The sequence below is a fragment of the Maylandia zebra genome, linkage group LG12, assembly GCF_041146795.1.
Source record: "Maylandia zebra isolate NMK-2024a linkage group LG12, Mzebra_GT3a, whole genome shotgun sequence".
NCBI lineage: Eukaryota > Metazoa > Chordata > Actinopteri > Cichliformes > Cichlidae > Maylandia > Maylandia zebra.
The window spans coordinates 7448407-7476036 of NC_135178.1; the positions used below are offsets into that span (position 1 = coordinate 7448407).

Genomic DNA, 27630 nt, shown 5'->3' on the forward strand with positions numbered 1-27630 from the left:
AAGGAAACACTTCATTTTTCCTATTCAATTCAGGGTCATTCATGTCCACTATATTAAGCATACGATGATACTTGGGCAATTGTGGATCTTATAAATATGACAATAAACACCACTGGATTTTCAAAGAAAAGCCAGTCAAACAAAGTAGACTGAATGTTTATTTATTTAGGAAAATGACTCACTATTACATTCATTAATATGAACTTCTAGGAATAAGAATAATGCTTTTGGATTTCTTCAGATTGAATGAATGTCACTGATGACTAAATGTCATTGAGTTCAAACATCTGACTTCTAATTTCATTCACCAATCAGATATATAACTACATATTTTACTTTAGTGTGTAAAATTAGCATATATAATATAGTGTCCCATTTGTTTAATTAGATGTTCTCTATCTGCTTATAAGACGTTTGAAAATCGATGATACTTGAGATCGCCTTTCTACCTAAATACAAAAAAGAAAAAAAAAGTTTTAAAACTGTTGTAATATTAATTTATCAGGCATCCCACTTGCCAGTGTTTACATGACATACCGTGTGGCTGAGCCCCTCCCCTTTTCCAGAGAACCGCTCTGACGCGATGACGTCACTCACACGTAGGGCTCTTTAGACGAGAGAGTTCGCGGCGATGGCGACGACGGCTCGGTGTTGGAAAGGGACGCAGTGAAGCTGGCCTCGGCTCTGGTATGATTCATGTTGGACACGTTGTTTTAATGTTTGGTAATTGCACAAGTTCCGGATGAGTCTTTGTCGTCTAACACCTCAGCACTCGTTTGACTGGTGAGTCCGCCGGTTGTAGTCGTTGCTCGGTGTGTTTTGACAGAGGCCTCCGCTCTGGGGTCCGCCCTCCATCTCATAACAACAAAAACAGTTGCAGAAAGCAGCTTCAGCCTAACCAGCTAGTGCTAGCTAGCAGATCTACGCGCTGCTCTCTGTCACGGCTTTTAATGCCAAACGTCGAGTGTTAAGAGACCGCTGCATAACAGTTCACTGTCTGCCAGCAAATGTTAATTTCCACTGTTTGCATGTAAATAGCTCTTCGACTGAGCGTTAGCTCGCTAGCATTATTTTACGCTGTCGAGTGGTTGTTGATGAACACTGGTTAGCCAACAGTTTACATTACATGGCTGCAGGAAAAACTAGCTAACCGCTATTCAAAAATAAAAAGGAAAAAACGAAAGAGCAGTTACTTGACTTAACAACCTGTTAGTACAAGAAACGTTAGCCATTTTCTTTTTTCCCCCTTGCAAACGGCTTTTCGTCAACTAGCAACGTGTTAATGTAACGTTGCAGAGCACTTGCGAGAAGCATTTGTTTTTGGGTTGACCGTAGCTTATTTTTTAGTGGCCAAAACTACCGGTATCTTTACATCGAATACTAACTAGTTGAAATAACATTAACTGGTGATTAATTAAGTCTAGTTTACATTTTATTCACCGTAGTGAAGTAAAAGGTAACGACAAAGTGTTAAAATTGAGCTGGGAAATCCCTTTCCCCAAATACGAAGTTAGCCAAGGCTTTTGCGTTTATACACTGTTTAGCAGCGCTGTTCAGTATGGCTACCGGGCTGTAAACGCAAAGCTCCGCTGTCAAACGTGTTGGTTCATTGTCTCGTTTCTTGTTTTTTCCTTATCATTTCGACGCTATAGTGTCGATAATGTTACCACTTGTGAAAATGACTGGCCTGTCACGGGATAGGAGTAAGGTTAAGGCTCTAAGGGGCTTAGACTTTTCTGTGTGACTGCTGAACTGAGAGCCAGACTGAGCCGTAGCCACGGGTCACGAGCGGGCTGCAGTAAACAGAGCCGTGTGTTGGGCAGATATGCTTTATCAGGTAGCAGCAGCAGTAAAAGTTGGCCTCTACTCTCAGTGAAGTAATGACCTCGTTTGCCTCCTTCACACCTCTCTCAATGACCGGAGATACTTTTGGCAGTACAGCGGGATATTTTGTCTTCTTTCTGTCTCCAGGCTGCTTAAATGTTCCTGAGAAGGTGTGTTGCTCTCCTGAGCTGCCCCTCCACTGACCCTCTTAGATCAAGTTTCAGTCTTTGCAAGCGTAGCTGACCTTTACAACTACTTGTGGGCCTGTTTGCTGAGAGATCCTAACGGGTTGCCTTTTGAAAAGTGATGTTAGAGGATATCGATAACGGAATGTAAGAAAAAGCTCTTTATTGATGGTTTACATGATCTGACCAACAAAGCTGCTGCTGCTTTTACTGTTTTTGATAAGTTGCATTTCTTTTGCTCTTTCAAGGGCAATCTGGGTAGGAACTTGAAAACTTTCAGCGACTGGACAAGTCCTGCAATGTCTTTGGCTCTGCTTGGCCAACCCTTTGGGCAAATTACCAACCATCGTTGGGTAGTTGAACCACAAAGCACAATTCATTGAACACTAACATTTCTGATTTCTTTCACTACCCTTTAAGAACCTCAAAATGTGACTGTATGTTCTTAAATATGTATTGTGCACATAATTGTAAATTTTTTTATTTTTTTGAAGGTGAACATTAGCCGATCAGTTCACGTGCCTGAACCATGTCTTTATGCAAGCTAAACTGTAGGCTCGGAGAACCAGCTGGCTTATTTTCCAGTCTGCAGTACAGTTTTAAGTGGTATCTGAGCTCACATGCAAGCCACTGTGACCACCAGGGCATCTATATTTGCCAGTGAATCAAAAGAGCTTCTGTAGCTTGTGTGTCTCAGTACGGAGAAGCATTTTCTCATTATTCACTTTCATTTCCACAGATTTCCATGTCTAACTTGTGAGAGTTTCCACACAGGATATCAGGTCTGCTTATCATCCATTAGTGATTGTTTGTGGTAAGTCTAAAAATCTATGTTTTCACATTTTGTTCATTTTCTTCAATTTTAACCATGTAAATCCAACCATTGGATTTTCCCCATACTGCCATTTTTCTGACTGCCCAACATATCATAGATCATCGTTTAGTCTTCCCAATGCCTGGACACATTGCATGGGAAAGGCATTTGTGCATCCAGGTGCTCATGTACAGCCTCAGCGTATTATGAGCCACTCCCTGGATCCTTCCTTTTTCTCTTCTGCTTCTACTACTACTTTTTCTTTTATATGTGTAAACTTAAAAATATGCTCACATGCTTTCTAATGCCAACAGAAACACTTAAAATTTATGTAGAAAATGCTGCTATTCTGTTCATGTCAGCAGAGAAATGAGAGGAAATGAGGTTGGTCAGAGTTGAGACTGATATGCAGCAGAGATCTGGTCTGGAGTCACACTGGGGATATTGTAGTTTGTGGTTGGCGTCTTAACCCCTCAACCACCCTGGTGTCTGCACAAACATGTATTTACATACAGGATTGGGCCAGCTTCGAGAACAAGGTTTGAAACCTTAAAAGTGGATTTCAGTGTATTTCTAGCACACCCACACCATCAAGAACCAGGGTTGTGTGTGGGCAAAGGTGAGGGTTTCTGGTTTAAATAATTAAATGCATGTTGAACTGAATTTGCGAACCTAATTGTGGATGCATTCACTTCTGGCGAAATGACAGTTTAGTAGTGTCCCTAAATGACAATGAAATTCTTACTAGGGATATTGGCCAACTAGTCAGACCAATTTGCTAATTTGTTTTTCCATAAGTTCTATTTTTTTACAGTGGAGATCCACGATCAGGATTCATAGTGAAATGCTTTGAGAAAGTTGATTAGCCAATTGCTAGTTCATTTGGTTTTGTGCCAGTAGTTCTGACAATCATCTGTGATGCTGACAGGCTGAAGTAAACTCTAGATCAGGGGTCCCCAATCCCAGTCCACGAGGGCTGGTGTCCCTGCAGGTTTTAGATGTGTCCTTGATCCATCACAGCTGATTTAAATGGATAAATTACCTTCTTAACATGTCCTGAAGTTCTCCAGACGGTAATGAACGAATCATGTGATTCAGGTGTGTTGACCCAGGGTGAGATCTAAAACCTGCAGGGGCACCGGCCCTCGTGGACTGGGTTTGGGGACCCCTGCCCTAGATGTGTTGAAAGAGATGACTCTGTTCACTCTTATTTGAGGGGGAGGGGGGGGGGGTTTACCTTGCCTGTGTTACTGGTAATATGTACTACTCAGTTTGCAAGTGACAATGCATATCTATGAGAGATTCCTCGATAGTCCATCCCCCGTTTAGACATGTTGCATGCTGCAAGGGCAAAGCATCAGAGAGGAGGCAGATAAATCTGCCAGAATTAAAGCTCTTGGTAGACTATAAAATTGGACACAATTTTAAAGCTTTGTCTCTGTGTAAAACAAAAAATGAGCATGGGTAGGAGGCGTCTTGGGTTTTTTTTCCTTCTTTTAATAAAACTTTTTTTTTTTTTTTTTTTTTTTAAATTTAAAAAAGAAGAAAAATTACTTGTCTCTTTGTTTTTCTACAGACAGATCCAGGCCGGAGTTCCTTGTTGGGTGACCCACACTCCTTGACAGGGGCCATGGTAATGTATTATCATCCCAGGCATGCTTTTGATAATACAGTGGGGCAAAAAAGTATTTAGTCAACCACCGATTGTGCAAGTTCCCCCACTTAAAATGATGACAGAGGTCAGTAATTTGCACCAGAGGTACACTTCAACTGTGAGAGACAGAATGTGAAAAAAAAATCCATGAATTCACATGGTAGGATTTGTAAAGAATTTATTCGTAAATTAGGGTGGAAAATAAGTATTTGGTCACCTCAAACAAGGAAAATCTCTGGCTCTCACAGACCTGTAACGTCTTGTGTAAGAAGCTTTTCTGTCCCCCACTCGTTACCTGTATGAATGGCACCTGTTTGAACCCATCATCTGTATAAAAGACACCTGTCCACAGCCTCAAACAGTCAGACTCCAAACTCCGCCATGGCCAAGACCAAAGAGCTTTCGAAGGACACCAGGAAAAGTATTGTAGACCTGCACCAGACTGGGAAGAGTGAATCTACAATAGGCAAGCAGCTTGGTGTGAAAAAAATCAACTGTGGGAGCAATCATCAGAAAATGGAAGACATACAAGACCACTGATAATCTCCCTCGATCTGGGGCTCCACGCAAGATCTCATCCTGTGGGGTCAAAATGATCATGAGAACAGTGAGCAAAGATCCCAGAACCACACGGGGGGACCTGGTGAATGACCTGCAGAGAGCTGGGACCAAAGTAACAAAGGTCACCATCAGTAACACACTACAACGGCAGGGAATCAAATCCCGCAGTGCCAGACGTGTTCCGCTGCTGAAGCCAGTGCATGTCCAGGCCCGTCTGAAGTTTGCCAGAGAGCACATGGATGATACAGCAGAGGATTGGGAGAATGTCATGTGGTCAGATGAAACCAAAGTAGAACTTTTTGGTATAAACTCAACTCGTCGTGTTTGGAGGAAGAAGAATACTGAGTTGCATCCCAAGAACACCATACCTACTGTGAAGCATGGGGGTGGAAACATCATGCTATGGGGCTGTTTTTCTGCCAAGGGGACAGGACGACTGATCCGTGTTAAGGACAGAATGAATGGGGCCATGTATCGTGGGATTTTGAGCCAAAACCTCCTTCCATCAGTGAGAACTTTGAAGATGAAACGAGGCTGGGTCTTCCAACATGACAATGATCCAAAACACACCGCCCGGGCAACAAAGGAGTGGCTCTGTAAGAAGCATTTGAAAGTCCTGGAGTGGCCTAGCCAGTCTCCAGACCTCAACCCCATAGAAAATCTGTGGCGGGAGTTGAAAGTCCGTGTTGCTCGGCGACAGCCCCAAAACATCACTGCTCTCGAGAAGATCTGCATGGAGGAATGGGCCAAAATACCAGCTACTGTGTGTGCAAACCTGGTAAAGACCTATAGTAAACGTTTGAGCTCTGTTATTGCCAACAAAGGTTATGTTACAAAGTATTGAGTTGTATTTTTGTTATTGACCAAATACTTATTTTCCACCCTGATTTACGAATAAATTCTTTACAAATCCTACCATGTGGATTCATGGATTTTTATTTTTATTTTTTTTTTTTATTTTTTTTTTCACATTCTGTCTCTCAGTCGAAGTGTACCTCTGGTGCAAATTACTGACCTCTGTCATCATTTTAAGTGGGGGAACTTGCACAATCGGTGGCTGACTAAATACTTTTTTGCCCCACTGTAACTGTTGTGTGGCCTGAGTACTGTCTCTATAATCGGAACTCTCAATTGATTTTTACCCTTAATCAGCACGGTTTACCAGGACGCAGATATTTACGTCAGTGTCAGCAGTATCAAAGGTCCTCCAAGTTTGCCATCTATGCAGGAACATTTTCAGTTTCCACTGCCGAAATGAGTTGTTGCATTGCACTATGACATAACCTCTGGATCTGATGCATTGCCTTTTTTGAACCTGGCTTTTTTTTTTTTCTTCTGTTCCCATTTTTGGCATGCTGCTATGTTGTGCCTGTCCCTGTCTGGCCTAGGCATGGTGCTCTTCTAGCTGTGGCAACTATTCATATTAGCTCTGCTCGTGTTCAGACAAGATCTCGGAGGAAGTTCTTCCACTGTGTGATATCTATCATCTCTTTCAAACAAACTTGGATTGAAAACTGAGCAAAGACAGACTAAAATCTGTTAATGGCCAAACAAGAATGCTACAGAGTCTGTTACTGTCAGCACAAGATCATTGTGTGGCTGTATAAGCATAAAATAGTTAGTTTTGACCACAGCCACTACATTACAAAAATATACTGCATGCATCTTCCAAACAGATTAGAAAGTAGTCAGACAAAAAAGGAATGTGTGTGTGAAGAGGAATGTCATAGTTAAAGTTGTTAGTACTAGTTAACTAGAAACATTAACAGACTATTGCACTGTAGGAGGAGGAGGGGCAGCAGAGCTTGGAGTGTATCCAGGCCAATCAGATCTTCCCCAAGAAGTCCCCCGTCCTGGAGGAGGAAAACATGCAGGTAAGAAAACCACTGCAACTAGCTGCTTGTTTTGTGCAGTATGAGGGCGAAAACAAACTCGGTGACAGTTGTGTAAATCTTTCCTAATCAGTTACACAACCTTGATGACATGTGGGACTTTTGCTTGCTTCTGCTTACCCTTTATGCTCAAGAGTTTGTGTTGAGGATTGAAGTGTTTCTTCAGAACACTTCAATAAACTTTTACCACCTCTTCAGAAACTCATTGTTGCCTAGTTGGACACTCTGACTCTTTCTGGTTACTTATTTTTCTTTTTGTTTGAGTCAGCTGGATTCTGGCTTTTTTTTTTTTTTTTTTTTTATTAAATGGGCAAAATATTGACACAACTTTCAAGTTGTCATATGACTCATGACTTTTCCCACTATATTTGTGTCTGTGTAGCTCTGCCGTTTATTTGAAATGTTTTCTCTCCTGCTGTTGTCAGGTGCCCTTTCCTGAGCTGCACGGGGAGTTCACAGAATATGTGGGGAGAGCAGAGGATGCCATTATTGCAATGTCCAACTACCGCTTACACATAAAGTTCAAAAAGTCAGTTGTCAATGTAAGTATCTCTAAGTGACAAGTGCGCTTCAGTGTTGTAGCTTCAGAGAAAAAAAATCTTTCACGTGGCACAAAATCGCTGCAAAATGAACCACATTGTCTCCATTGGAGGCTGTATCAGTATGTGTGTATTTTGTGAATGGACAGAGCACTGTGGTGACCAGGCCATTCAAAGCTGCTCTCCACTGGCAGCAGTGCCATGTGACTCTTCATCACCTCTCTTTCTACACTCGTCTGCTCGCTTTGGCTTCTCTCTGGAACTTGCCGTTGCCATGGATGCAGTTGGCCCACAGGTTCCTGCATAACAGCCAGGGCCTTTCTTTCCATCCTTTTTCACTATGTTAGAGACAAGCTTTGTTAACAAAGTATGGTCTTCATTTACCATCACACTGGCCTTGTATGGATCTTTACTTTTTCTTTTTTCAGAAAAAGATGATTTATTAGAGCCTAAAGTTACACAGGACCCTTTACACTATCAGTGGTAGTCACCCTGTCATGACTAGTCTGTGAATTTCATTGGCTTTTCATGGTTTCTCATCATATTGCAGCTAGCCTCTTGCTTGCCTTAAAGACCTAAACTCACCAGGGTCTTGGTGCCTGCTGGCCACCTTTACCTCGTATTACCAGCCTGTTAAAGCCCAGTGGTCCTGGACTTTTAGTTTAAACTGTTTTCTATGTTGTGTAGTATTTAAAAAGTTATTACTTTTTTTTTTAAATTTTTGTTTCCGTTGTTTATCTTAGTTGAGTATCTGCCATCATTTGATAAAGCTAATCGGCTAGTGACGTACAACCACAAGACAGTTTTGCAATGTGCAATCATGTGCTACAGAAGTTTTTGTTGTTTCACTTCCGCCTCAATGAAAATGTTTAATCATCTATAGAGAAGTTTATTTGCTCATTGTTTTAGTGTTGAAATGTTTTTATTTCATTTGTCATTTCAACTCTCATTAAAAGACCAAACGCACAAAGAATCTCATCAACAAGTAATATCTTTCTGAAAAGTTGAAAGTGTGTGTGTGGCTTTTTTTTTTCTTCTTATTTCCAAGTCATACAAGCTGTAGTTATTCAGTAAATGACGGTATGAATACACCAGTTTTAGTCTCAAAGACAACTTATCCAAATAACTGGAACATTTATTTATTTTGGTGTATTTACTACAGTTTGTGCATCCATCAGTGTTTCCTGTTGACCTCAGGAACCCTCTGGTTCATGCCTTACACAGTGCCTCCCTGTGCCCATGTCACACAGCCAGCATTTTCCTCACACATATTTGGATGTGTTGCATCACATGGCAAATCTGCCGGAGCTCACAAATCAGGGGTGGGATGTGCTGCAAGAGAGCGAGAGGTTGTTAACAAGCAGCCCAGGAATTTTCATGGTGGCTAGATTAGGGTTGCAGATTAGAAAGTGGAAATTAAGTTGTGACAGCAAGATGCATGAATGTGTGGAATGTGCGGTGACGCCAGCCTCACACAAATCGACATGCATCGCTTACATTAGTATTCTCTTTGTTTTGCATAGAGTTGTTGTTGTGAGATGTCAGTAAGTACCCGGAAGAGCTGCATGGTGTGGTTAAACTGTACAGTTTTGTGTGTATCTGCCTGTTAACAAGCTGGCCTCAGACTAGAAAACTGCTTGTTAGTTTTGCACAAGGTGCTGGATTAAACTAGAAATGACAAAAAATGCATATGGGGGGAAATCTATCCTCACAGCATTTAGGTTGCCAACCTCTAAATCAGGGGTGGGCAACTCCAGGCCTCGAGGGCCGGTGTCCCTGCAGGTTTTAGATGTGTCCTTGAACCAACACAGCTGATTTAAATGGCTAAATTAGCTCCTGCAGTTCTCCAGAGGCCTGGAAACTAACTAATCATGTGATTCAGGTGTGTTGACCCAAGGTGAGATCTAAAACCTGCAGGACACCAGCCCTCGAGGCCTGGAATTGCCCACCCCTGCTCTAAATACTACAATAAAATCTTCATATGGCTGTGACTCTGCCACTGTGCATATGTCTGGAGAGCTTGACGTGCTGATGATCATGCATGACTCCAGACTCTGTGAACATTAACTTTTTATCCCACAGAGCTACTGAAATATTATCTAATTAACAAAGCTTAGTCAAAGGCAGCATAGGTATTTCCCTGCAGTATTTAAAGTATGCTGTTAAGTCATAAGCACAAGCCGGTTCTGTACTTTGCTATGTGCCGGGGAGAGGGGAAAAATGGCTTTGTGCCAAAGGGAAATGCAGATACAACTGTAAGATCTAGGATGATTGCTTTTTTTCTTTCTCCTTGCAAATGGGGAACCAAAAGGAAAGTTAAGAGGATTATGTGCTGTCTGTTTGGAAAGTTTTCAGACTCTTTCAAGTTTTCCACATCTTGTGTGGACTCATCCTAAGATTTTTTTTTTATTTTTATTTTTTATATATTTATGGTGGTGGGATTATATAAATAGTTTTCCCATCAAAATTTTAATAAACACTGATTTATTCTGACTCTTCAGCACTCTTAAGCAATGGCCTCAGTTGTTCCTAGGTGTGCTGTGTAGGTTTTGAAGGATAAGATTTGAAAGAGTCTGAATTTTCTGACAGCAGTCTATATTTGCAGAGCAGAATGGGATGTGATTTTATGATGATGTGATTAAAATGTACTTCAACAAATAACCTTTTAACGTTGAATTTTTAGCACTGTGTCTGATGGTTTAGTTTTTATTTATACTTTAAACTGCTCTTGCACATCAGCACATTGTGTTGTTGGCATGAAGCCACTATCCAGCCACCACTAATTTGCTTAAAGGATTGCTCGAGTCTGCCACACTACCTGTACTGACTGCATGGGTTTGAGATTTTTTATTTTTATTTTTTTAAGGCTATACACTAGTGTTGCAGTGTATAAGTGATGTGACGGTTCCTTGTTTTCCCCCCTCTTCAGGTTCCTCTTCAGCTCATTGAGTGTGTGGAGTGTAGAGAGATGTTCCAGCTTCATGTCACCTGTAAGGATTGTAAAGTCATCAGGTATGACCATTGAAGCTTCCTGTCTTTGTCTAGATGAGAAACTTTGAGTCATATCACTTCCGTATGTTTGTAGTAATCACTGCAGTATCAAAAAAAGACATTAGGTGATTAGTGTGAGCCTGCTTTGTATGACAAAATGACAGTAAATGGGTTTGAAATGTTCTCTTGAAAACTGAGGATAACATTTAAGATAAAATTTGTACTATTAGTAAAGATTAATATTTATTTTTGTTTTTGAGTACTAGACTCCTGCATTTGGTTCTTTTTGAAAGATCACATTTTAAATTTTATCCCCAGATGTCAGATCTCCACCTTTGAGCAGTGCCAGGAATGGTTGAAACGTCTGAACACAGCAGTGAGGCCTCCGTCTCGCTTGGAAGACCTCTTTGCCTTTGCCTTCCACGCCTGGTGCATGGAGGTGTACGCAGGAGAGAAAGAGCAGCATGGCGAGCTGTGCAGACCAGGTACCCTTTTAATTGCTCGCTTGTCTTTACAGAAACTTACCCAAACCTGTATTTTGCTTATCGGACATCTCTGCTGTCACTGTAGGTGAACATGTGACCTCATGGTTCAAGAATGAGGTGGAGAGGATGGGCTTTGACACTCAAAATGCTTGGAGGATATCTGATATCAACAGCAAGTTCAGGTAGATGCGGCTTTCTTTCAGGATACTGCTTCCGTGTTGATTTCAGAATTGCAGCTAGAAGATGGATTCCATCCTTTGCTTTCATTGGCAAACAGCACAAGTCAGTATGTGTTAAACAGTGGGTGGTTGTGTTATTGTACTCCATGAGTGCTGAACCCTGGACAGATAAGGGGCTGGCCCAGGATTAGGTGTCTGCAGACAGACTTTTGTTGAGCCATCACAATCCTTTGGTGTTCCCTCTCCTTGTTTAACTTTGCTCTTTGTGCCCTTCTGCACTGCCAGGCTTTGCCCCAGCTATCCTCAGCAACTCCTAGTGCCAGCCTGGATTACTGACAAAGAGCTAGAAAATGTGGCAGCCTTCCGCTCCTGGAAGAGGTTTCCTGCTGTAGTTTACAGGTTTGTGTTTTAAAGCAGCTATTAAAAGCAGACACTTGGCCTGTTTATCATTAGAGAGGTAAAAAGCTTCCTTATGCAGCGGAAACGAAGCAATTGTTGGATAAAATCTTGACTGTTCTATATCAGTGCCACAAACCCTCCTAGCTTCTGATTTTTTTTTTTTTTTTTTTTTTATTTTATTTTATTTTTTTTGTGTTTAGAGTGTGCTACCCGACCAAAAGCACTGACGTCACCAATTTTGGAAGTGCTTCAAGCATTTTTTGGCTCTTTTTGTTTAATAATGCTTGGCACTGTTTGGGCAACTTCATGCTTGAGCCAATCAGAAGTGAAGACTTCGTATGCCTGTTTTGTGCATCACAGAACATAAAATTTCAGTTTTTTACTATTTTAGTATATTAAATTGCATAAACTGGCATTTCTGAAGCTTTGTGCCTAAGAAAAACTAAAAGGTCTACCTCATACATGTGACATACTGAGTTGTGGTAATGAAGTTCTATTTTTAATATACTTGTGCGTTCTAAGTCTTTGGAAATCTAAGAAAAGTTAAAAGTAGTATAAAATGCTGTGAAAGGGAATAAATTGTCGTAGTCTTCTGTAGGATTTGTACTGGTATTACTATCATTAAATTGAGTACTTCCATTAAATAAACTCTACCTTGGCCAGACATTACCAGTCTAACTTCTCACTTGCCCTTCACATAGGCATACAACTACTGGGGCTGTAATTGCCCGCTGTGGCCAGCCAGAGGTCAGCTGGTGGGGCTGGAGGAACGCTGATGATGAGCACCTGGTTCAGTCTATTGCTAAGGCCTGTGCCGTGGACAGCAGCTCCCAAAAACATGTTCCCAACGGTAGCTACACCAATAGCTCAGACCTGCCTGACACTGATTTTGGTAAGAGCTCTCACTCAGACACTTTTATACTGCCCACTCAGAGTAGGATATGTTAATATTCTGCTTTATTTGGCAGCAGAGGTTGTCAGAGCTGAAATGTTTCCCCCTTCTTTCTCAAAGTCTGTTAACCTGCTTGCTATTGTTTTGAAAGCAGAACCCATATGTTTGAAATTTGGGTCCCTGTGTTGCATCATACTAGAAACTACTGTTACATCATGTTAGCCCAGCATTCATTCATAACACTCCTCACTGCTGCAGCGTTATGCTGGCTCTCTTTAGTTCAGTGTAAACAAGCAAAGCTATCACAAGGAGGGGCCTTAGTGGTGCAGTGAGATCTGTGTAAAATGGCCTTCAGTCAGCCTCACTGACATGCCGTGTATGCCCACAGACAAATGCATGCTTCCAGCTGAACATACACCTACCACTGCACATTTTCTTGAAGTGTTGCCGTCTTTATGAATTTGCAGCAGACACTGTTGACTTGTCTGATTTGTTGGTGCTTGTCTGAAGCTGCAAACTACAGTAAACTTCTGTTAAAGACATGTTTGATGTGCCTGAAAGAATCTCACTTATGCCCCCAGAAGGTGCTTTATACAACCTGAGCTGTAACTCTTTTGTTTTTGTGTGTGTGCCTGTCAGAATCCTCCATGACCAACAGCTCAGAGGTGGAGACACTGGCCAGCCAACCTCAGAAGTTACTGATCTTAGATGCCAGGTCCTATGCAGCTGCTGTAGCTAACAGGGCCAAAGGTGGAGGCTGTGAATGCCCAGGTAAGTCCCGTCTGTTTGGTCCCAAGTCGCATACAGAATTGGGTCAGTGTGTCTTCGATTTAGCAGCTCAGTTTGGCTTAAAGACATCAATTTTTGCTTATAGTAAGTGTTACTTTCATCTTATTTCAGAATACTATCCCAACTGCGAGGTGGTTTTCATGGGAATGGCTAATATCCACTCCATTCGCAAGAGTTTCCAGTCTCTACGATTCCTCTGCACTCAGATGCCTGACCCAGCCAAGTATGTGTTTGTAAATATGCCTCCAGCAGTACACCCAGATTTCCCAAGTCAAGATTTTATGACACAACGCTAACGCTAAACTATTAAAACTCAAAACCCCCAACAACCTTTAGTAGTAGCTGGATGTAACTAGCAATCATAGCCGTTTTGACTTGGGCCTTACAGCTGCGCCTGATACTGAGAACTTGGCCCAAACCCTCTTTCCCTTTGCACTGCCATATTCAACACTGCAGTGATGTGTAGCTGAATTGTCAGCTTTAAGTGTTTGTGTGGAGTTTTTTTTTTTTTTTTTTTTTTTCCCCCCTCCCCCCCTTATGGTTTGCAGATCAAGATGGAGATAAGTGTGTGTGTGAACCAGGAGATGGTAATTCGTGTGTATCTCTATTGATCTAGAAAACACAGTTGCGGTTAGATTTATAAACTATGTAATGTGAAAGAATCATAATTTATGTGGGTCAGGGTGTATGTATGTGTCCTACTAGTCTCATAACATGGTGTTGTTGGACTTTTTTTTTTTTTTTTTTTTTTTTTTTTTTGTTAAGATTATATTCATTTCAGCACTTCAGCTTTAAACTGGGCACTATAGGCTTTTGCTGTCTGTTTGCAGCTGGCTTTCTGCACTTGAGGGCACAAAGTGGTTGCAACACCTGTCCCTGCTACTGAAGGCAGCTCTGCTGGTGGTCAACGCTGTGAACAGAGACCACAGGCCTGTTCTTGTGCACTGCTCTGATGGCTGGGACCGCACACCACAGATTGTTGCTTTGTCCAAGCTACTGCTGGACCCTTACTACCGCACTATTGAGGTATGGATGGAGATGACAATGTTGTTGTATGCAAATAAAATGTGAAAATGATAAAAGCATTTATCGGATTATCTCATGCAGGGCTTCCAAGTTTTGGTGGAGACAGAATGGCTGGACTTCGGCCACAAGTTTGCTGACCGATGTGGCCATGGAGAAAATTCAGAGGACCTGAATGAGCGCTGCCCTGTTTTCTTGCAGTGGCTGGACTGTGTTCACCAACTGCAGAGGCAGTTTCCATGCTCATTTGAGTTCAATGAAGCCTTCCTGGTGTGTACATTCAATGTTGTGGTTTTTTTTGTTGTGTGGGGTTTTTTTTTTTTTTTTTTTTTGTTTCTTTTTTTTTTTTTTAAACAACAACAGAATCCAAAATCAAAAATGAGCAATTTATCTACAGACATAATGGTGTCTGATTAAAGTGTAGTTACATTGAGGTTCCAGATGTGAGAGATTGATATGCATTTACCTTCATGGTGTGCTAAAATGTAATATGAGGAACTTTTTATCCATGCTTTTGTTATACTTGATAATTTGTATACAAGTGTTTGTGTCACATTTGTGCAGGTGAAACTGGTGCAACACACCTACTCCTGCCTCTTCGGTACTTTCCTGTGTAACAGCGGCAAGGACAGGGAGGATCGTCACGTTCAGGAGAGGACCTGCTCGGTCTGGTCACTCCTGAGGCCAGCCAACCGCTCTCTGAGGAACATGCTCTACTCCTCACACTCCGAAATTGTACGTCAACACTTTTAATCATTCAGTCCTGCTAAAAGGAAGCAAAGATACTCGTGTCTTTGTCTTTTCTGACTTTAACATTTAATGTTTAAACTTAAAGACAACTGGGGCTGTACCAAGCTATTGGACAGAATTGATCGGCTCCCAGCTCGGAAAGCTGGATGGGGATGTCAGTGACAGAATGTCACTATATTCAGTTGTTAGTTACTACACTGCGTCAGCAGCAGTTCACTAGTTCAGAGGTATTACACAGTGAAGCCGACAGCTTTTCTCTTGCCATGTTTACATAAATGTAAAAGTTGCATAGACTTGACCAAAGTGAAAAGCTCAGACAGCAATACTTCTACTGTGAGCTTCGCTGACTGTCTCACACTCATTATGCTGTCATTAACCTATCAGCTCTACTCAACACGTGGCGTTAGTAAGTGTAAGTAGGTGCACTAAGAGTGAGGACAAGGAATAGAGAAACTAGTGTCTGACTGCATTATGTAGCGGCCTGATTGCGTGCTCTGATATGAGAAAAGTATAAATAAAGTGAATAACATAACTGTATTTTAGTAAAGCAGTTCCTTAAAACCCTTATTACTAGGGATGGGTACCGGTGTCCGGTGCCATGATGGCACCGGTTCTGACATAAACGGTAGTAACCAGACCGAAAAGCAGCGCACATTTCGGTGCTTTATTTCGGTGCTTTTTTTCCTGAGCTGTGATACACTTCTAGCCAATCATTTTACGTTTCTGAGAATAGTAGGCGGGTCCAGGTACGTACATTCTTTTATGCAGAGCTACAGATTAAAATGTCCAAGGCGAAGCGGTCAAGTCTGGCTGTACTTCACAGCAAAATATGCAAACTCAGCAGCCTGCAACAAGTGCTTTAAGCTGATACTGTGATACTGTCAAAGGAGGTAACACCTCAAATCCGATGAAACACCTGGCGATGCATAGCATTTTTTTTAAAAGCCCAGAAATGCGCCGTATTTGATGGCTTGCTGCGAGACCTCACACAGAGCGCATCTACTGCGGGTGGGTTGGCTGTTATGCAACATCCCCCAAAAACACGAAGAGGAGAGTCCTGGCCCCTAGCCCTGCCAGTGTAGCAGAAATGATGATGGATGATGATGATGGCAGCAGCAGCCGTTCTTTTCTGCGTGAGTAGCTTCATGTTGTTCGAGTGTAACTTACGTTGAGTAGGCTAACCACGTTATTACATTAATGCATGTAAGGTGAGCTAGCAAACATCATCATAGCTACATGCGGCTGTCTTCTTGTTTGATGGCAGATACTCCCTTCACCCTGGCCAAAAAGGCTAAAATGACCAAAGAAAAAGTGGAAAACAGTTAAACATGAGAGGTTTTTGGACAAAGTTTGTGTTTTGTTTTTTTTTCCATTGTTTAAGCACTGCTTCCAGCCAAGAGTGATACCATATATGCCCCATAGCTGCAGAAAAGGCTAACATTGTTATCTTTTTACAAAAAACAGCTGAACATGAGAGGTTTTTGGACCAATTTTGTGTTCTCCATTCTTTAAGCACCGGTTTAAGCACCGGCACCGTTTCAAAAGTACCGATTTGGCACCGGTATCGGATAAAACCTAAACGATACCCATCCCTACTTATTACTGATCTAACTGCATCAGTAATTTTGATCCACTTTTTGTCCTTCCTGTCATATGGAGTGCAGCTAGCAAGTGCTCCAATGATGCTCTGTCTCAGACATACCTCAGCTTTTCTTGTTGTTGCATACACTACAGAACAAAGACGTGTGGAATTACTGTAGAGATATAGTGAACTTTGAAACTTAGGTGTCTGGATTGTTCATGAGTGGAAAGTCAGTCAGATCGATTCCTGCAGTTAAATGAAAGATTTCCTAAAGCTCATTCAAAGGTTTTCTGCTTTCAACAAAACTGACTAGAAGTGAACAGGATACAGTATAAAAGGAAGCTTTTAAAGAGATCGTCCTGTTTGAAACTGTCAAATCGAATTATTTTATAATCAAGCTCTGTGCTTCTTGCCATTGCATACAGCATGTCTTCACATGCTGCTTTTTCTTTTCTTTTCTTTTTGTTCTTTTTTTTTTTTTTTTTTTTTTTTTTTTAAGGAAGCCAAGAGTGCTGTAAATTTTTGTACATAACAATTGGCAATAAATCTAAAATACTGTGAAATACCAGTGCTTTTGACACCCTTCTGAGAATTGCATTTTTGTGGTTACTACTTTTGCATTTGCTTTGTGTGGGTGGAGACGGGCAGACATAAATATTGTCCTCTTGGTATGAAAAGAAACAACATTCTTGGAACAAGTTTAGTTTAGATGTTCTTGACAAATCTTATAAAACTTTATTCATCCCAGATTTAGGCACTTCTTGTTTGTTCGTTTATTCTATTCCACTCCTTTCTAAAGATTTGCATTCAGATAACCTTTGTCATCGTCATGTCTGACTATATCTTGAGTTAAGTTTGCAGCTCTTGTTTCAGGTTCTCCATCCAGTGTGTCATGTACGGAATTTGATGCTGTGGACGGCCGTCTATCTGCCCAGCTCCTCCCCTACCACTCCTTCCGATGATTCCTGCGCTCCCTACCCAGTGCCCGGTGCCAACCCGGAAGATGCACCCCTGGGCAGGTGAGCCTGGCGCGTTGGCACCCGACCCCTTCCCACTCTTCTCCCTATCGTGTAAGATAAAACGCAAGCCACAGACTTCCCACAGCCAGAGGGGGGCCGGCTTTTCCACTCTGCTGGTCACATGCTCTGCTTAGATGCAGTCTATGCTCTTGTGTCACGACAGTCAAAACATCTTGGAAGTGCAACAGGAAGTAGTCTTTAAGGCTATCATTAAAGCGCTTCAGGTGGTCGATAGGACTAGAAGTGCTGTGAATGCCCGTTCATTTACATAGTTTGTGACAGCCAGGTCAGAATTAAAGAGATGGTCTTTGCTGAAATGTCTGTTTTGATGAGACAGACATGTGAGTGATTTGTTAGGCAAACATTTTATAATTGTTTGCAGTTTCTCATTAAATTATAGGCTGTCAAGCATACTAGGCTATTGTTATGTAATGAAATGCCGCTTTTTTTGTAATTATTTTTCTCCTTTCCTGTTAAGGCGAACAAAGACGCGCTCCTTTGACAACTTGCCTAGTGCGTGTGAGCTGGGAAGCTCACTGGCTCCCAACCGTCGCTCCAGTGACCCAAGCCTGAATGAGAAGTGGCAGGACCACCGGCGGTCTCTGGAGCTCAATGTGGCAGTGGGGCCTGAAGGAGGGGAGAACCAGGATGAGGTGCAGCCATATCATGACAGACTGGGCTCTGAGATGGATCACAGCAAGCAGCAATCCCAGGGCTCAAATACTGAACGTAGAGAAGAGTCTTCTGTGAACCCAGCAGAAGATACAGCAGAGGAGGCAGAGCTCTCTGTGGCAGTGGGTGTGGCTGAGGGACAAATGGTGAACATCCTTCAGGAAGCCACAAAGGAGGAGGCAGGATGCGACGTGCCAAGAGAGGACCATGCTGATACTACTCAGGTTTTTAATGCTGTAGACCAGGAGGTGGATGGACATGTAGAGCAGCATCAGATGGTGGATGTCAGTGAGACTGTCATGAAGAGAGACATGTTCGCTAATGGTCAGCTCCCAGAAAATGGTGAGATGAAGGCTCAGGAGAATGGTGACTCTTTTTCTGTGCCCACACAGAAGGAAGAGGAACAGGATCAACAGGAAGCCAATGCATCTCAGAGAACTGAGGACTTGGTGACGGAGAATGTAGAGGAATCTTCTGTACAAGAAGAACTTGCGCATGTACCGAAGGAGTGTAGCACAGGTGAGCCAGAAGAGCCTGCAGCTCATAGAACTATAAATAGTGACTTAATGTATAGGTCACCTGAAAAACAAGGCTTAGATGAGAGAAGCTGCCCTGACTCTGAATCTGACCACAGTGTCCCTGAGTCAGTGGAGTTGGTAGATAAAAGGACCTCCTTGATGGAAAGCTCCACAGAGACTTTAACTGAAGAGGTCTGTGGCAGGGTGGAGCTCCCTGTGCAGCCACCTGTTGGTTTAAACCATCACCTCATGAGTGATGGCAGGAGCCCAGTTCCCTCTTCCAAGAAAGAGAAGGGGCTTGAGACTAGTGAGCATGGCTTGATCAGAACTTTAAGCGAGGGCAGCAAGCGGCCCTCTGTCAGTGCCTTTCAGTCAGTTCGTGCTGACCTTAGCAGGGATGGACTTTGTAATGGGGACAACTCCGAAGGGGAGCCAAGTGGAGCACCTTACTGGGCCAAAGGGAATGTGGAGAGGGCCCCTTTGAGCCGTCAGGTATCCGTAGCAAGCTGCAACTCTCTGATCCTCCACCCACGAGGCAGCTGCTCTCAGCACCGCTGGTGTCATGCCTTGCTAGGCCGGGTCACCATGAGCCCTGAGCAGCCAACTCGCAGCCATCTGGATGACGATGGGCTGACGCTGCACAATGATGCTATCCAGCAAAGACTGAGGCAGATTGAAGCGGGGCACCAGATGGAGGTGGAGACTCTGAAGAAGCAAGTCCAGGAGCTCTGGAGCCGCCTGGAGAGTCAACAGCACATTATCTCCCACCGGATCAACGGAGACATTGGAGATGAAGTGGTAAGCCACTGAAAGTTAACTGACCCTCTGATCTGTTTACAACTTGTAAATGGAAGCGATCCACTTCAGACTGCCCTGCTTACCATTGCCAGTTAAAGTGAACCTTACTGTGATCATCTGTCTCCCTCCATTCAGACCTCAATGACGGACTCTGAGTACAACTTGGACCCAAACTGTTTGTCGCGCTGCAGCACAGAGCTCTTCTCTGAGGCCAGCTGGGAGCAGGTGGACAAGCAGGACACGGAGGTGAGCAGCTGCAGCCATATAAAGACCCTCGTCAGGGAGGGATGGCACAAGGCTCACAAAGCGGTCTTTTAGCAGCATTTATGCAATGCAGAAGAACCTGGATGAGCTGCTCGGTATATGGAAACTGAACTGATACTTTCCCCAAACATTGCAGGTCACCCGCTGGTACCCTGATCATTTGGCAGCCCAGTGTTATGGCTGTGAAAGCAGGTTCTGGCTTGCTACCAGGAAACATCACTGCAGGTGAGAACAGCTTTGTTTTTGCAGAATCTCAGGCCTTCACTCTCAGTTATCACAAATCAATTCTTTCTCTCCTGTTGAGGCCTTTGCTGTTTAGCTCACTCCTCTTCGGGTCAGATGAGCTTCTTGTATGTAGGTTCAGCTGAGGCTGTTCATGCTTGGTACCTGAAGATGAACTTGAGAATCTTTGTCAACCCGTTTGTGACGAGGTTTACTTCCTCTCTATGGACCAAAGCTTAATCTGTTTGCATTGAAAGCCAAAATAAGAGTTTCTCACTTCATGCATTTTTCTCAAAATATACATGTCTGTGTCCCTGCACAGACATGTATGGATGATAAACATGATGTAATCTGTGACTGCTCAAAATATTTCAAGGACGCACTAAGCAGTACTCGGAACTGGTATAATGTTGGCAGCTATTAATCAGCTATGTCTACTATTAATAAAGCAAAGGGTTTTGTTTTGTGAATTAAAGACTTGTATAGGAGAAATCTGTCTTATACACTTCCTGCCTTGTTTATTTGGATGTTTCCTGGTTCCCTGCCACTGGGGCAGCCAGTCTTATTTCCAGCATCCACCTAAAATGCAACAGGTACCACTTAAATGGGCACCATCATTAAACCCTCTAAATAAGGTAATGAATCAGAATAACAGATGGCGTACTTGAATACTGTAGTGTGGGTCTTTCAAAGGAATACCATGTGCCCCTGTTGACATGATTCCCAACTATTCTAAATGCAGCCAATTAAGTGACCCAGATTTGCCTTTTTGATCCAAGTGTTACTCTCTAATGTATGAAATCTTTAGAAAGTCTTTAAGCATGCCCTTTGTGCAAATGTAAGAAGTCTGTTGTACTGTGTGGAAGTAGCCTTCCAAAGAAAGTGTCCTGCACGCTCTCTACACCTGCTGTGGATGAACAGTCAGGATAGTTGCACGATTTAAGGCTTTTGGTCCCAGTATCATGCCTTTCATTCAGGAGAGGAAAGTTATTTTTAAAATTTGAGGACCTAATTTGCATTTCATTTGCCAATGAAATGAGGCGCCACTCTCTGGTTGTCTGTACTATGTCAATCTATAAACAAGAGCCAGGGAGCCAAGTAAACTGTTGATTGGTTGTTTAATTTATTGTAGACGCCCTTTGTTTTGCACCGATGTGTCCACACAAAACTGGGTGGTCAGGTTGATAATCATGTGGTGAATTAGCTCGTGGACACTTCCTCCTGGTGTCATCACTTCCTTTTATACTGCTGACTGCTCTGTATTTCCCTTTTTGTCAGTGGATCACATAAGTCACTCAGGAGAACTTTGAGGTTGAATCTTAGGATGTTTAGTTGTAAATGTAATTTGTGTGAATCCTGTGAATGCAACTTAAACACAACACATCTCCATCAGGACTTTTTTTTTTTTTTTAAGTGTTATGTTTTTCTCTGCGGTTCAGCAGTACTTATCCATTTTCTGCCCCTCTCCTCCTCTACAGTGGCAGGGAGCCTGTTCAGGAGGTCTGGTGAGATCCGGCTCCCCTGTCCCACCCACCCTCCAGCCTTTTCAACCCAGCATCCTTCAGTTTCCTCCTCATCCTAACCCAATCCCACCTCACCCTTTCCCTTACTCACCTGCTGCATTTGAATCCCCTCATTCTGTTTTGGCAATCAGCAAGTTCTCAGGGAAACCTCTTCATTTCTGAGATGGGTTGATTTGTGTGTGTCCTCCAGCAGTAGCAGTGTGTTTTCATACAGCAGTTTTGAATTGGCTGTGACAGTGAGCATGGTGCTGTCACTCGATCAGAGGCTGCCCGTTTCATTGGAAAATGTGTAAATCTTTACTAAATTGATCCCTCAGCCTCGACCATCCTAGTATAGCATCACATCGGCACCCTGCCCCCGACTCACCCACAACATTAGGGTTGTAACGATTCTCCAAATCCACCGTGGCACATCTGGAAACCATGGACGTTTGTTACTGCAGATTCTGTCTCTGAACCGTTACACCCCTACACGGCACACACCCTGGCAGCATGCTGCCCCTAACCAACCCTGCATCCCACTTCCCAGCAGCACAGCATGGTGTAAGACACCTCTCAAGCCACTTGGTGGTGCAAAAGGGTAAAGAGTTGGAAGAAAAACAATCTAATTCACTTTCTGCTCTGTGTGGTTACAAGCAATTGAAAGGGAGCGCTGTGTGTGTGAGCATGGCCTTACATCAGAATTAGAGCATGGGTGTTTGAAATCTTCAGTGTGACCTGTCTGTCAAGTGATCACAGCAGTGCTTTGAGTTGAATAATCAACATGTTCTGTTTGGAGCACCTCTGCTAAGCGGCATGTAGTGAACATCACAGCAGAGCTGCACTGTAAACTGGATGGGTGGAGTCTGCCCACAACTCTCAAATCATGTTTAAAATAAAAGTTTATCATGCGTCACACATGGTTGAATCATAGATCAACGTCACTTCACCAGGTGTGGGGTTATTTTTATTTTCTTTTTTTTAAATAAGTAGCACCTAAGTCCTGTTTTTAAAATCAGTGTTTAGTATTTCCCTGTGTGGACCTCCTAGATAAGTGAATGTTTGTAGTTTAACATAAACTTGATCCAGATAAGCTAGCCCACACGCCAACTTGATATTTTTTCTTAATTTATTTCTTCCCCTGAAAGCTTTTTTTTTTTTAAATTATTATTATTTATTTTTTTTAAACAAAAAACCCAACTCCTCACATCAGTCCAGTTTAAGTAAACTGTTTTAAATGAGGTGTTATTTTCTAAGAATCTACCACAGGGACGCATGGTAACTTGAGGTGTAAAGAACGTGAGAGTCCCCCAAATAACATCTCCGTGTTCCTTGGCAGGAACTGCGGTAACGTGTTCTGTGCCAGCTGTTGCGACCAGAGGATCCCAGTGCCAAGCCAGCAGCTGTTTGAGCCCAGTCGTGTCTGTAAGACCTGCTACAGCAATCTCCAGCATGGCTCAGCTACCCTGGAGCTGGAGAAGCCCATTACAGCCAGCTCCAACTGAGGTCCAGAGGACCAGGACAGACGGGAGTCGGGCTGAGCTGCAAGTCGCTGATGCGGAAGCACTGCTGAAGAGCACAGGAGCTAAAGAATGTCCCACCAACTTTGTGAGTGCTGCTGCACTGTGAGTGTATGTGTGAAAGAGAAGCTGAGTGGCATGTTGGTGAGATGGGACTGCGCACAAAGGAATGAAACTGGACATCCTGGTGCCTTGGACCAGGCAGGCAGAGGACATTGTCTCACTGTATTTGCTGAAGTCTCCTGGAGGACTTTGGTCTGTGAAAGATTCTCCTGAAGATCCTGAAAAAAAATCATAAAGGTTTCTCATCTCCTAGCCTGGAGCATGGACTCATCTCTGCAGGGTGTTCTGACATCCTGGCAATCACGAGACTGTCCCTCAGCAAGCCAATGTCTCAGTGAAAGATTAAAGGAACATTTCATCCAGATCACTAGAGGAGATGGTAGTCATATTCCCTCACTTCCTATGGTACCAACAATCCAGCAAAATTTATTATGATTCGACTTTATCTGAGATTTCTGCTGCCAATTAGTCTGCAGGTCATGTTATCAGTTCAGCATATTTTTGTGTAACTTGTTAATGCTGTAAGGTTGGGCTGTTTTTACCAGAAAACTTGGTTACATATTCAAACAGTCCAAAATGAAACCTAAACACTTTTATATCTGAATACATGTAACAAGCAAATTTGAGAAGCCTGATCCAGTGTGAGATTCATCCCCCAATCAAACGACCAACTTTGCAATGCTACACTTGCAGGTATGATTTCCACATTAAAATAAGACTGATCTGACTGAGAGGCACATACCCATTGAACCTGTTACACTTTAGAATTGTCCTAAAAGTGCAGGAAACTAGGTTTTAAAATTACTAATACTTCCGGCTATGTAGCTCAGAATCTCGTTTAAAAATGCTGCTTTCTGATGGTAATGACTTGATAACATGACCGCAGACTGATCAGTTAGTAATAAACTGCATGAAGTCCTCTGTGGAAAAACTGACTTCATGCTTTTCAGACATTGGTTGATCATCAGCTAAAGTGACTGAAGTGATAGTATCCTATTTAAAGATGGGTCACTTAAATATTGATGTTCCCCACTGCTCAAGAACCTCTGTAAGCAGGTGATATTTACCATACATGCATTTGTATTGTCACCATCAACTAGTAATGGCACACTTGGGAATATTTGTTCCTCTCTACCATTGTGTGCAAGAGCTCAGTACATTTGAAAACCCCATTCCTCCCTCTCCTGGACTGGGAATGCTGAAGTGCATCATATTCCAAATTAAACCAGAGTGCCTAAGAAGCTTGTTTAGGCTCCACATATTCAGACTTGTTGAGAGTGAGGCAAGTTTTGCCATTTTGACTTTGTAAGAGTGCTGTGAGGATGCTTGCATACACTCAGTCACATGTTCAGTCTAAAGGAGAGCTTGTCTGAAAAGTGTGTAAAACAGTGAAGTGTATCTCTTAAAGAAACTGGCCGCAGCCTTTGTTTGCAGTGTCATTACTCTGGATAACTGGGTGAATTGAGCCTTTAACTTTCTGTGGGCCGAGTCTCAACTGTGCTTGCTTTGTTTGGGTGAGCTTTTAAGCAGCTTTTCAGAAGAGACGCACAAATGTGGTGGCAAACAAGTGATGTACAAATCAAAAAGCCCTTGATGCTTTGTGAACATCACATTTAGTTATGGTTGAGATTCAGTCCAGAGTACAGAAAGGAGGCTGGACTCCTGGAGTTTGTGAATTTGTAAAATTCTGTGCTGTTCACATATTTAAATGCACTTTTTTCTTTTTTTTCCCCTTTCTAATTGCTTTTTAAAAATTTTTTCAGTAGTTTGGCATCCTTATCCTGATCACGGTGAGGATGGTGAATCATTTTGTTTGAAGCCCCCGTGTAGACAAGTCATGCAGCAAGTTAGTGAGAGGAAAAGGCTTGTGGCTATTTGGTCTTTTAACAGCTCGTGCTGCGCTGCTCCTCCATACCAACAGACTGTTTATTACTTGTGTGCAGGGAGCACTCACTGTGAGACTCTGCTGATTTCAGGCTTTGGCTTTTTGTTTCAAAGCATTAACATCACACAGGTTTGGCCGATAGACCTGCATCAATACCGACGTTTTTTCAGTTTGTCTGTCGTGGACAAACTAAAGCACACGACGGTGCGGCCAACTGCTGCCAAAAGATCCAGTTTTGTTTTACCCAGCAGGCACTGGGACGGAACAACCTGTTTTGTTTTGTTTTTCTTCTCCCCCTCAGTCCTCTGGTACTAATCAGACGGGTGTAAAGCTCACAACAAGACATCTTTTTATCTATGTATATATATATATATATTTTTTTTTTTTTTCTTCAGGTGGCTGTCAGCCACTACGAAACAAATTCCACTTTGTCTAAATCGGAGGAGCACAGCAGCAGTAGAAAGGGCTTTCTGCATTTCCCAGGTCTGTAACGCCACATGAAATCTGTCAAAGCATCGCTGAGACACCTGCTCATCCTCACACCCATTCACAAACTACTTGTGCACACACAGACACAACTTTTGTACAGTAAATGAGAGGAATAATATATTCAGATACCTACATAGCATTTAAGAAAATGTATAGAATCTTTGAATAGTGGCACTTAATTAGTCACCAAAGTTTTTTCTTTTCTTTTTGAAATTGCATAAAATACCTATATTTTGCAATCTGTTTAAGGCAGTTTGTTTTGTTTTTATGAATAAATGGAGAAGCAGGGTGACCTGATTTGATGCTGTAATGGTTCTCTCTCCTCCCCCACTTGGATTTTATTTATTGATATTTGTATTGTTGACTTGCTGTTAAAACTCCAGTTAACTCAGTTTTTGCCACAGGATAATCAGAAACACAGACTGAGCGGTGGTTCTGAACTTTGGCTACAGCATCCCGTCAGAATATTTTGTGTTGGCCAATCACAGCATGTGTGGATGTAAAGATTTCAGCATTATGAGGGGGTGAGCAGTCAAAGGTAGCCAACGAGATGTCTATGCACTGAGTGAACAGTGGTCCAAAACAAGCAGCCTGAACCCAAAATGAAGCCCTGCCCCCTTTAAAGCTCTCATACATTTATACCATTCACACCCATCTACAAACACTACCTCTACTTGCATCCACACTTGTTCATGTAGACACACATACATTCACATACTGAGCTTCTAGTTGCTGAGTGACTCTTGCTTTTCAGATTTCCAGCGCGAATGGGTTGTTGTTGTGTTGCAAATCTTTTTGTAAACCCCTCCCCTGATTACTGTTCAGCTGGAACATTTAAAGGTACAGCACAGAAGCGTAGACGAGGTTGATAATCTTTGTTCAGACTGCCAATCTCTATTCCCCATGATCCAGCTCGCTGTGTCAGATGGCTGCTGTAGATATAAACACAGCAAGTTTTGGACTAAGGGAGGAAACGCAGACATTTAACTGTGATTGACAACCTGATGCTACTTAATTATCCTAAAACTGTTTGACTGAGCCCATTCCTGTCACTTCCTGTTGGATTTGTGCATGATGCTGAGTTGAGATTGTTGCCATCTGGTGGTGGAGCTGCTGTTTTAGGTGGTCAAAATAACCGGCTTAAAGTGTGTGCTTTTTAATGTCGACCTCCTGTGGAAGTGTGTTTAATTCGACAGCCTGACCTTTAGTCTTTCAAAGAGAACTGAAATATATTATTTTGGCCCTCTCGCGAAAGATGAGTCAATTCCACAAACTACATCTGATGGCAACAAAATGGAGCAATTGTGTCCAAATAGACAATTTATTATTTTAAGACTCCACACTCCCTTGTGAAGCCAAAGCGTTTTGACCTTCCCCACATTGACGACCAGCAGCGTGAGTTCCCTTTTTCGAGTTTCACCACAGTCACAGGGACGTCTTGTTAAACAATCCATGAATGTGAATGGTCTCACGGGAGAGGAAAGGCTGTTTATTTGCACATGACATTAAGTAAACACTGCCACAGGGTGCATCTGAGTAAAGTGAGACTGAAAGTGTGCTTTTCAGTATTGCAACAGCATGCTGGAGTTATGGACAGATCTGTGTGTGGGAGGGGCTGGTAATGTGGGCTCCAGTTAACGTTGCTGTGTCCCCACCCCCAGTATGCATATGTTGGGGTTTTGTTTTTTCCACTCACGCTGACTTGCTTTTAGAGGCATCACTGCAATGGCCCAGTAGTCACATGAGGTGTGAGTGTATAAATGCATCAAGCATTTCAAGCATTAGTGTGACTGAGTGTCTCTTTGGTGGAGCCTGGTGCCAAGCAGTTTTTATTACGGGTCTCTCACAAAGGGATCACTCGTGCTTTTTCTTCTTCCTCTCTCACCCCCTCTGTTAAGCACTTTGAACCTTCTCATGTCTGTCGAGTGTATGGCTGTACATAGCAAATTCCTGTAACAACAAGTGCTCCTTGTTCAGTCTGAATATTTTGTTCTGTTTTGGATTTCCTTTTAAAGAGAATTACATTGTTGTAGAATTAAAGAAATAAACTAGAAGATGAATCTGTTGTGACTGTTTGCTTGCTAGGTGATACCTGCTTTCACTGACACAACTTGCTGTG

The 27630-nt window shown here is 42.6% G+C and overlaps 1 protein-coding gene across 6 annotated transcripts; it reads left to right on the plus strand.

Moving 5' to 3' along the window:
- Positions 1–570: 570 nt before the first annotated feature.
- On the plus strand, positions 571–27571 carry mtmr3 (myotubularin related protein 3). Of its 6 annotated transcripts, XM_076890642.1 has the most exons (24): positions 605–687; positions 1972–2156; positions 2258–2362; positions 2749–2823; positions 4400–4456; positions 6823–6912; positions 7356–7472; positions 8993–9013; positions 10399–10481; positions 10779–10945; positions 11031–11127; positions 11410–11523; positions 12225–12415; positions 13055–13186; positions 13316–13427; positions 14035–14230; positions 14312–14497; positions 14792–14962; positions 17433–17578; positions 18057–19566; positions 19702–19812; positions 19967–20055; positions 21531–21557; positions 22894–27571. In XM_076890642.1, the coding sequence occupies exons 5-24, from the start codon at positions 4454–4456 to the stop codon at positions 23057–23059; spliced, it is 3729 nt and encodes a 1242-aa protein (XP_076746757.1). In that variant the 5' UTR covers positions 605–687; positions 1972–2156; positions 2258–2362; positions 2749–2823; positions 4400–4453; the 3' UTR covers positions 23060–27571. The 6 variants fall into 6 exon arrangements, with proteins under 6 accessions (XP_012779023.3, XP_012779026.2, XP_004567391.3 ...); XM_012923569.4 differs by lacking the exons at positions 1972–2156; positions 2258–2362 and having other exon boundaries at positions 571–687; XM_012923571.5 differs by lacking the exons at positions 1972–2156; positions 2258–2362 and having other exon boundaries at positions 626–783.
- The last annotated feature ends 59 nt before the right edge of the window (positions 27572–27630 follow it).

What these genes read in the sequence shown, in the direction of transcription:
- mtmr3 (XM_012923569.4), top strand. An exon ending in CAGATGCCTGACCCAGCCAA is followed by an intron (nt 13,428 to 14,034) that starts GTATGTGTTTGT and finishes GTCTGTTTGCAG; the next exon opens with CTGGCTTTCTGCACTTGAGG. An exon ending in GAAGATGCACCCCTGGGCAG is followed by an intron (nt 17,579 to 18,056) that starts GTGAGCCTGGCG and finishes TTTCCTGTTAAG; the next exon opens with GCGAACAAAGACGCGCTCCT.